General features: G+C 54.0%; 1 protein-coding gene across 1 annotated transcript; it reads right to left on the bottom strand.

Moving 5' to 3' along the window:
• Nucleotides 1-782: 782 nt before the first annotated feature.
• Nucleotides 783-6,826, bottom strand: LOC116790137 (lipase member M-like). The gene is made up of 9 exons (XM_032694855.1): nucleotides 6,713-6,826; nucleotides 5,613-5,730; nucleotides 5,129-5,327; nucleotides 4,162-4,271; nucleotides 3,721-3,866; nucleotides 3,145-3,291; nucleotides 2,137-2,208; nucleotides 1,134-1,199; nucleotides 783-1,016 (listed from the first exon to the last, which is right to left on the bottom strand). Exons 1-9 carry the CDS (start codon nucleotides 6,815-6,817, stop codon nucleotides 783-785), a joined length of 1,197 nt encoding a protein of 398 aa, XP_032550746.1. The 5' UTR covers nucleotides 6,818-6,826.
• Between the last annotated feature and the right edge of the window lie 3,893 nt (nucleotides 6,827-10,719).

Raw genomic sequence — 10,719 nt, 5'->3', positions numbered from 1 at the left:
ACGTCAGCCTGGCGGCAACTTCCTGGGGGGAACAGTGGCCCTGCAACCCAGCCCCAGCCCAGGGCATTTGGGGTCACCAGCTCCTGGGAATGGGAGGGGAGGGCAGGCATTCCCAGAGTGTTAGTGCTGATGACACAGGGACAGCCAGACAGCCATCCCTGGAGACCTCTGGTCACCAAACAGTGCAGGTAAGTGCCTGACTTGTCCCAGCAGAGTCCTGAAACCCCCCAGATGGAGACTTTCCAATTCCCTGAGGACCTGTCTAGGTCCAACCTGAACCCCCCTGTGCTGTGATCTGGTGCCAGGCCCCCTCACTGCCACCGAGAAAGGTTTGGTCTTATCCATCCCCTCCCTCCCTTTCTGTGCCATGGCTGGGGTCTGCTCTCACAGCCAGACTCTGTAGGCCCAGCTCCCTCCCATCTCCTCATGGGCTGGGTGCTCTAATCTGCAGTCTGGGCAGCCACAGGGGGGTCGTGGCAGGGTCCCAGGATCACCACCATCACCTTGGGGCCCTTCCAGCAGGGTTGGTGGCTCCTGCCCATCCTGACACCTCGGCTGACCCCTGTGGTGCCCTGTCTGCACGGTGCCACCGCTCCTTGAGGAGGTCTCAAGCAAGGAGGACAAACCCTAATGACCAAGGGATATGTGGGAAGCACCATCACCACAAGCATGGCAGACCAGCAGGAAGGAGGGGACAGTAGGGACAGTCCCATCATGTCCTCGGGCTGTCCCAGCTGAGGGAGAGGGGCCAGGCCACCAGCACCTCCCTGGGAGCCACCACTCTACCGGGAACCCTCCATCAGCTCCAGGATGCTGCTGTAGAGGCGCCCGGGAGCATCCAAGCCCCAGACAAAGTCCCAGTGGCTCCAGTCGGGGATGTGGGTGTAGGAGACGAGGTGGGCAATGCGGGGCAGCAGCAGGCGGACATCCCTCCAGTCAGCTGCCCAGTCCTCCCCTCCCGACCACACCGCTGTGGGCACCGGCATCTCCTCCACCTGGTAGAAGGGTGATGTATCCTGGAGGGACACAGGGAGCTCTGAGGAATGGCTGTTGTGGCCAACCCCTGCAAGGCAACCCACCTCTGCACCACCCTGGCATCTCCAGCTGCCAGCACTGCCCCTGCAGGCTCCTACCTGGTGGTACACGGCGGTGTTTTTGCTGCCATAGTCAAAGGCTTTGAATTCTCCTGATTTCACCACCTGGGAGGAGAGGGTAGATCTGTGTGGGAGGCCAGCAAGTGCCACTGTGTGGGTCCAGCACCTCCCAGCCCCCTTGAAGGCTCACATCATGAGAAGGTGCTTGGAAGGGGTTTGGGCAAGTCCCTGCCCTCCACTTGCCCATCGCCAACCACGCCAGCTGGTTGGGGACAGACAGGACAAGGAAAGGTGTCAGTGTCCTCACCCATGGGATGTTGCAGGAGGAGGTGGCACCCCTGCAAAGCCAGACTTTCCACCCTTTTTAACAGGGTGATGCTTTGGCCTCCTGCTCCATGTCTGTCCCTAGCTATGGGTTGGCAAACTGAGGTGTTGCACGTGACTCCTTGGCTGCCCTGGTGCCACACTCTTCCCTCTGAAAACCTGCTCATCACCAGCTGGGTGTGCAGGATGCTGCTGGATTTCCTTTAACAACCTGATCATCCTCTTATGCCTTCCCTGTTGCCTATAATTCGGCTCTGCAAGGAGGCACAAGGGTGGGAGTCTCCAGCCTGACCCGGTTTCCAGCAGGGCCAACGCTGCAGCTGCAGCAGGAGTGGCAGAGCCCAGGCTTGGGGTGTCCAGGACCCCTTTGGGCAGGAGGAGATGCTCTTGGGTCCCACTTTACCTCCTTGTCCAGGTCTCTCAGGCTCTCCTTGTAAAACCTGGTTTCACCCACCAACACCAGGGTGCCCCCAGGCTCGCTCTCCCCATCCCTCCCCTTGTCCTGCCTGGCACAGTCCAGGGAGTACAGCCTGGTGTCCCCACAGGGCAGCTCATCCTGCATTCAGCACCTCTCCTGTTCACCTGATTTCTTGCCTTTACTTTCTCAGGATCTGCCAATACCCAAGATCCCCGAACTCTCACATCTGCCCTGGACACACCAGACTCCCTATGAAGGGCCCATCCCAGGGATGAAGCATCTGTGTTTCAGGGAACCTACCTGGGCCCAGTGAACTATGTTTTTGACAGAGGTCCCATCCGGATAGTGGGATGTGTACACATCCAGCCGTGTCTGCAAGGAAAAATATCCAAGCTATCATTGCTTTCCAACGGAGGGGAGCAAGGGCAGCACTGCCAGACGATGTGTTTTCCAAAGCAGCCACTGCTGAGTCGTGCTGCCTAGAGGGCTGGGTCAGGTTTAGGAACATGATTTTCACTAAAAAAGCTGGGTCAGGTTCAGGAATATGATTTTCATTAAAAACCCATTGCTCTAAGACAGCACCAGCAGGAGAATGATGGGGATGAAAGATGGAGTATTCCTAGCTCCATGAGTTACCTTGTCTGGGCTCAGGGACAGAATCACAGAATCACAGGATCAGTTAGGTTGAAAAAGATCACTGAGATCATCAAGTTACACCTGTGACCCAACACCACCTTGTCCCCCAGGCCAGAGCACTGAGTGCCATGTCCAGTCAGTCCTTAAACACCTGCAGGGACAGTGACTCCACCACTTCCCTGGGCAGCCCCTCCCAATATCTAATAATCTTTGTGAAAAAATTCTTCCTAATGCTCAACCTGACCCTCTCCTGGTGCAGCTTAGGACTATGTCTTCTTGTCCTGTTCCTTGTTCCCTGGGAGCAGAGCCCGGCTCCCCCCTCCTGTCAGGGAGTTGCAGAGTCAGAAGGTCCCCCCTGAGCCTCCTTTTCTCCAGGCTGAGCCCCCCCAGCTCCCTCAGCTGCTCCTCATAGGACTGTGCTCAAGACCTGAGGATCTACCTGTGGTCACCCAGATGCTGCTTCAGCACCCTCAGTGTGGGTGGGGAGCAGCAGGGGCTGCACCCCAGGGGTACAGGGGTGGCCACAGGGACAGGCAGCCCTAACTCAGAGGTGTTATCAAGTGCCACCTGGCCACTGACATTCACCCAGCAGAGCCTGGGGACTTTTCCTGCCCTGGGAGAAGTGTGAGAGGGATCTGGCTCCCCCATCCCCTCCTTGCCTGACACACCCACCATGTTGAGGTTCTTCTCGTTGAAGCCACCCAGCAGAAAGAGGAGGCTGGCGCAGGGTTTGTGCAGCAGCCTGTGTGTGCACAGCTGGGGGAGGAACCTCCACACCCTCCTCATGCGCAGGGTCGCGTCCGTCCTGCCGAGCAGCAGCTGCGGGAGCAAAGGGCAAGGTGGATTTCCTGCATTGCCCTTCCTGCCCTCCTGCTGTGCAGAGATGTGTACAGCTCATTGCAGGAGGCGATGCTGATTGATCACACGCCAGAGAAATTAGGATTGAGGACTCCCCTCTCTCCCCCCAGCTCCCCCAAGGGCTGGATCCGTTTTCCACTGCCATTAAAATCAACGTGGCACAGCTGCTCTTTTCCAGGTGTTTTGTCCAGGAATTCAACAAGTTTCCTCCCACAAATGGAAGATGTGGACTCAGCTAAGTGACCATCCAGGACTGCATCTGCACCTGATCGTGTCTGTGCCAATAAATCAGCAGGAATCAGCTGTTTTCTGCCACATCGGATGTTGTGTCTGGGCATGAACCCTTTCCTAGAACAGGTGAGGGCAGGAGGGCATAGAGCAATCCCTTACTGAAATCATCTTGAGATTCTTGTCCAGAAGGAAGGGTATTTTCATGAAGGGACTTCTGGTGTGATTGGCTGTCACCACAGGAGCCAGGGCAAAGAACATTTTGATTTTCTGAGCCAGTTCGGGCATGGCTGAGAACGCAATGAACGCTGAGAAAAGAGAAAAACAACCTCAGACTTGGTCCATCTTTCTTCTGGGTTTGCTCAGCCCCAGATCTGTTTAGCTGGCATTATCTCCAGCTGGAATTCTGACATCTCTTGCCACCTTTTCGCTTATCATTAGTGCAAGAGAGGAGACAACACCTTCACCCCTGTGGTTGGAAGTGGCTGATGAGGAACTTCAAGGGATGTTAAACCCGCAAAGATGGACCTCTCTGCTTTCTTCTGACAGACACCAAAATGAACTTTTTCAAGGCAATGTGGTGTGGAACCCCCAGGAACTCACCGATGGTGCAGCCCTGGGAGTAGCCAATGTAGTAGAGCTGCTTCTGTCCAGTCCTCTGCAGCACAAAGTCCACCATGGCCGGCAGGTCGTACATGGCCATCTCATGAAAGCTGTAACACAGGAGGGGTGTGCTGGCTCTGGAGCAGCACCAGAACAAGCTTCCCTGTGAGCTTTGGCTGCCTTGCATTGCCTGGCTTAACATCTGGGGCTGATTTTCCAGGAGAAAATTCCTACGAGCTGGCTGAAACTGCAAGGACCTGAAGGCCTCCCTCCTGCCGTGGCATCATCCTTCCCTGAAAGGGCTTAGTCCTTGGTGAGCAGTAAATAAACTGTGCAGAGCCTGCCCAGCCGTGCATTCCAGGGCCACACACAGCCACCCTGCAGACCCAGAGCTGGCTCCCACCAGGATTACAACTCCTAGGGATGCTCTTTCCCAGACGGGAGTGGAGCACCAGCTCCTGCCCATGTGCCTGTGGTGAGATGTGGTGAAACACAGACCTGCTCTATCAGGTTTTTCTGCAAGCATGTCTGTGAGCCTGGAAAATCCAGCACTGCTCTGAAGATTGGCTCTGGAGAGGCACTACCAGCTTAAAAAGGCCATTTGTGGGGACAAGGTTTCTGTGGACAATGTCTAGGAGGAGGGGAGGTGGCAATGATGCCTGTGGGCACCTCAGTGGGGTCCCTGTGGCTGCCCTGGCACAAGGCTGATGTCTCTGCAGGACTGGTGTCCCCAGCAGGCAGCAGAGCCCTGTGCTCTCGGCAGCTGCAGGGAGGTGCTGGCACTGTGTCAGCAGCAGGTCTGCACAGATACCTCCATCCTCCCTGGATACACCACCAGGAGCTCTGGGAGAGGCTGTGCCCAGGGATTAGGTGCTCTGACTTGCCTACTTGGAGGCACCCACCTCTGCCTTGAGGTTAGTGACAGGCAGGGATGTTTGCCAGTCTTTCATAACACGCTCCAGCCCACCTGAAATCCCAGAATTCAGCCTGGTCAGCTGAAAGGTGCTCGTGTCTGCGGGACCAGCTCGTTCCCCGGCTGTTTGCCAGCCAGACGTCATAGCCAGAGTCTGCCAGGATGAAGCCAAGGCTGTTGTTAGCCAGATTTTCCACCCAGTGGCTGCCTTCTCCGAATATCCCGTGCTGGAGAAACACCACTGGCTTGGCCCCTGGGTGCAAAAGAAAGAGCACATTTCCCTGACCCAGAATTTTTCTATTTGCTCACCCCAGATTAAGGCCAATAAAGCTTCTCCCTTGCACTGCCAGAGGACATACAATGTGCATTTTGATGATGTCTCCTGGTGCTACAGCTTTGGCTGTGAATAGGAGAAATCTGGTGGATTTGGTATTTTTGCTTTACCAAAAAATACTCTCCTGGCCTGGTAAGGTTCATCCCTTCACCTGCTCATGTTCAGGGTTGTTTTTTGCAGGTTTTGAGTGAAACAGAGCCGTACCTCTGTTCCTTGGCTTTTCTCTTCCATGAGGAATTCTGTTCAGGCGGACGTAGTAGCCGTCCCGAGTCAGGACTTCATACTCCTCACTGGGGTACCCTCTGTGGCAGATGATTTGGCTCTGGGGAAAGAAAAACCCAGGTGGAAAAATATCCATAGCCCAGGTGCTCATCTGACTTGAAGAGCACATCCCTCATCCACTGGGATGCCTTTGGAAAACCCAGGTGGGGTGTGGCAGCCAGGACATTGCTTTGCCCGGGGTGTCTCTGGGTCAGCTGAGGGCTTTTTGTGAGAGAGGACGCTCTGTCCAAACCCCACTCCCGCTCCGCTGCGATGCCCAAGGGAAGAGGAGATGCTCAGTCTCGTGGTGCCTGTGAGCGGGAGGGCTGCTGCGGGGTTTGAAACGGCTCCAAACCCGGAGATTGAAGCCTAAAGGATTTACCGGCGGCTGCCAGCGGGGGCAGGAGGTGTCACGCCGCGCCCTGAGCTGATGTGAGGGGCAGATAAGGTGGTGGGTGCATCGAACCTGCCCAGCTGGGCTGACTGGAAGGGCAATAGGATAAACCCCACAGGGTTTGTTGCACGGCTCCTGAGGCTCTGCCTGAGCTTTTTTTATGCTGAGAACTCCCCAGCTCAGGAAGTTTCCATCCGGTGAAATCCAGCTGAGATCCTGCCTACACTTCACTGTGTCCCGAGGCTGGCAGGAGGGGTTAATGGCAGTGAATTTATCGCCCACATCTTGGGTCGACCTAAACCCACCTTCAGAGACTTCCAGGACTCACCTGGACGTGGCCCTGAGCAACTTGCTGCAGCTGCAGGACAGGAGCCACGCACAAATCTCTACCCTCTGGGAAGACATCTGGCCAAATCCAGGCCGGGATTATCCCCCTCTCTGACTGCCCTGCTGACAATTTACCTCAGTGCTGCCGGAGGAAGAGGACTCCTTCAGGAAGCTGGGCTGGCTCAGGACGGTGTGGAGGCAGCACCATGTCACAGCTGCTCAGCAGCACCAGCCCTCTCCACCTAGGTACCCCCAGCCCTCCCTCCCCCAGCTGAGCGTCCCCAGGCTTCCCGAGTGGGAATTCAAAGCTCTCCCGACTCACAACGTTCATGGAAGCCTCGGGATTTAGAGCCTTTTTCTGCTTGCCGGCGTCTTCGGAGTTCGTGGGTGCTTGTACGAAAAACAGGACTGCAATGAACAGCCACATCTTGTGCCTGTGTAAATAATAACAGGAATAATAATAGCAATAACAACGACAATAAAAACAATAACATGAATGTTGTTATTATTGTTGTTGATTGTTATTATTATTAGTAAACATTGATATAAATGTCTGTTTCCACTGTTGCTGATAACTCTTATTATTAAACACTGCTATAAATGTCTGTTTCCACTTGGTTATGATGTGTTAAGTTTCTCATATATTTGAAGACCATATCAAGGCCTGGGCTGGGGAAGGGGAGGGGATTCCCAATTTCAGCTTCCATTACATTCCACACAAGGCTTTTTACACTCCTCTGTGCAGACAGGATTGGTACTAGGCAAGAGCCTTTCTTATATTTTTAGTGGTAAAAAGAAGAGAACCAGCTCTATAATACAAGAAATAAAGTGCTAGAAAATACCATTGGGTCAGTTGTCACACAGAGGGAATTAATCCAAAGGAGGAGTTTATGCTACAGAAAAAGCATATTTAAGTTGGCTGGGCTGTGACTATATCTATATCTATACTTTTTCTGTTTCTCTATTGCTTAGCTTTTGTCCCCAAACCCCACTATGAACTGAAGGATCCTGTGAACTGAAACTGGTAAAGCCTCATAGGAAGACAATTTATTAATTAAGCATAGCCTGAAAAAAAACCAGAAACCCCTTTTATCACCTTAGAGACTCCTGACCTGAGCAGAGATCTATTTTTAATATGCACAGTTACTATTATATATGATTTCTAATGTTTTGCTGGGCTCTTAAAAGGCAGAGCTTGACTCCAGCCCAGCAGCATGAATTGCAGGGTACTCTCTACCTCCTTCTTCTCCTCCCGGTGGCTCTCCCACACCCTGAGACATATCTGCCCTCCGAAATATTCCCAGCAAGCCTCTCTACGGTATTACCAAGGAAAAAAAGCAATCAGTGCCTTTTCAGCCTCGGGAGAGCTCCAGCACAGGTCTGAGCCACGCAGAGTTCCAGTACGTTACCAGGCCGAGCCCGCTGTGGTGTCTGAGCAGGCCGTGCTGGGGACGGAGGTGCCTCTGTCATCCCCGGCGTTATAAGGACCACGCTGTGTCAGAGCCCTGCCAGGCTGTCACCCTGCTGTGCCACTTCACGTGCCCTCCAAATTACCGGCTGTGTGCTGATCACACCTGTGGTACCTCCCTCCCCTTGCCCACGTGGTTGTGGCTTTCATGCTTGCAAAGGATTATGTTTCCCAAAGCAGCCCAGAGCGGCGTGGGGAGGAATTCCGGCTATGGAGTTGCACCTTAAGCTCTTGATAGCCACAGTTAAAAAGATGCCAGAAGCTTTTCTTCGTAAAGGGGCCATTTCCTAACTCCTGGAGTCATTCAGAAGAGTTCCTGGTGCAACAGGAGAACTTGGGCTCCACCAGCTCTACAAGGCCTCTGTAGCATGCCGACCTCCCCATGGACACACCGTGGACAGGCCAGGCTTCAGCTGGAGACATGTGGTCACTCCATGGCCCAGGCCCAGGCTCCACACAGCCCCAACAGCCACGGGGTGTCGTATTTGCAATGGGCACTTTGCAGGAGCTCTACAAGACTTTCCTGGAGGAGCACCCAGCTCCTCTCCTGGAGGGACGGCAGCGTGAGGAGAGCTCATGTAATGCTGCTGTTTGGCTGAAGGGACGGGTACTGCACAGAGCAAAGGTGTTTGTTCTCCCCCTGCAGCCCCTGCCTGTCCAACCTACGCCTCTCCATAGCTTGGTGGCCACCTAGAGCCTTTGGTTGCTCTGCTCGAGGATGGCTTTCCTGGTCACGGATTAATGGTTGCCTTCTAATGTCCGCAGCAGCCGTGGTCTATGAGTGGTATGTGGGTTGTGAAATCAGCCCAGAACTCACACGTGTTGCTCCATCCTCCAGACTGTAATTTTCTGCCAGCGCCCCAAGTGCTGTGTGGGCGCTGTGCTCCTGATGGCAGGTGTGGCCAGGGCCTGCACTCTTTCATTACCTCAGTGCTGTACCTTTGTCTGCTTCGAGCTTCTGAAAATGTCTTCCCACTCCTGTGAGTGCAGAAATCCCACCACACAGAAACACAGAATCATGGAATGGTTTGGGTTGGAAAGGACCTTCAAGATCAGCTCATTCCAGCCCCTGCCATGGGCAGGGACACCTTCCACCAGCCCAGGTTGCTCCAAGCCCCGTCCAACCTGGTCTTGGACACTTCCAGGGATCCAGGGGCAGCCACAGCTTCTCTGGGCAACCTGTGCCAGGGCCTCCCCAGCCTCACAGGGAACAATTCCTTCCCAATATCCCATCTAACACTGCCCTCTGGCAGGGGGAAGCCATTCCCCCTTGTCCCATCACACCAGTTCCTGATGAGCAGTCCCTCTCTGGCTTCCTTGTAGCTCCTTCAGACCCTGGAAGGTGCTGTGAGGTCTCCACACAACCTTCTCCTCTGCAGGCTGAACATTCTCAGCTCTCCCAGCCTGTCTGCACAGGAAAGGTTCTCCAGTCCCCTCAGCAACTTTGTGGCCTTCTCTGAACTCACTCCAACAGCTCCATGTTCTTCTTGTGTTGGGGACTCCAGAGCTGGAGGCAGGTCTGCAGATGGGGTCTCATGAGAGCAGAACAGAGCAGGAGAATCCCCCTCCCCTGCTGCCCACGCTGTGGGATCAGCCCAGCACATGGTTGGTGTCTGGGTGCCAGCACACACAGCCAGGGTATCAACCATCACTCCCAACCCCTTCTCCTCAGGGCTGCTTCCATCAGTCCCCCACCCAGGTGTAGGACCTTGCACTTCACTTTGTTGAACTTCACGAGGTTTGCATAAGATGGACTTTACAGGCTGTGTAGAGAGCAATTCCAGTGAGCATCCCAAGAGGAGTTAAAAGCAACCTGTGGGTGGAGAAACCCCAAACCAGCCTGTGTTCTTCCACTCTCCCATTAGGTTTCCTTCAACAGCACCAAGACAGACCTCACCTTTTACTTGCATAGTTGGCTACTTCATCCACTGTTGAGTCCTCTGCCTCCTAACTCCACTGAGTGCTAGTTATCTAGTGGAGGTATTAAGTGCTAGGTACTAATAGAGGTTGGAAAGGTAGGAGAGGCTTCTCTGGCATCCTCAGGCTGTGGAATGAGGCTATGGGAGCAGTGTGTCAGCTCTGAGGCTGTTGTGTAATTCACCTGTGCTAGGAAGGAGAGAAGGTCCAACCAAGAGCAGCTGGATTTGTACCGAGAATCTCTTGTGTAGTTTAGTCAAAGGGAGGAACGAAGACATTTGAGTTGTTTGGAGTTGGGAGACCAGAGATGGGGGTTTTGACACACAGGTGTGTGAAAGAGCAGTGCCACCACGATGCTGCTGTGGTTGTGCACTTACCAGAATTGTAAATAGATACCTGTGCTCTTCTGCAGTGCCAGAACCCCATAACACAATTCAGGGTGCACAGCCAAATGTTAGAGAGACTCTCACAGGCATCTTCAAATGGAGCTCTACAACCACACTCAGGGGATGTTTTTACAGCATTGTTGTAGGAACCAATGTAAGAAAACTCAAGAAACAGCGAGGTATTTTATTTATCTTTCTAATCAGGCACCTGCCAGCACTCATACACACAGTCATACACACAGTCTCATACACACAGTCTCATCACACCCTCAATACAGCAGAGGGCATGTAGTGATAGTACAATGGGAAATGTCCTTGAAGGAAGCCATTAGCCCTGCCAGAGGGCAGGTTTAAATGAGATATTAGGAAGAACTTGTTCCCTGTGAGGATGGGGAGGCCCTGACCCAGGTTGCCCAGAGAAGCTGGGGCTGCCCCTGGATCCCTGGAAGCGTCCAAGGCCAGGCTGGACGGGGCTTGGAGCAACCTGGGCTAGTGGAAGGTGTCCCTGCCCATGGCAGGGGCTGGAATGAGCTGATCTTGAAGGTCCTTTCCAACCCA

The sequence above is a fragment of the Chiroxiphia lanceolata genome, chromosome 8 (genome assembly GCF_009829145.1).
Source record: "Chiroxiphia lanceolata isolate bChiLan1 chromosome 8, bChiLan1.pri, whole genome shotgun sequence".
NCBI classification, from domain to species: Eukaryota; Metazoa; Chordata; class Aves; order Passeriformes; family Pipridae; genus Chiroxiphia; species Chiroxiphia lanceolata.
The sequence above is the reverse complement of the archived record's forward strand: the minus strand, read 5'-3'. Positions and strand labels throughout refer to the sequence as shown.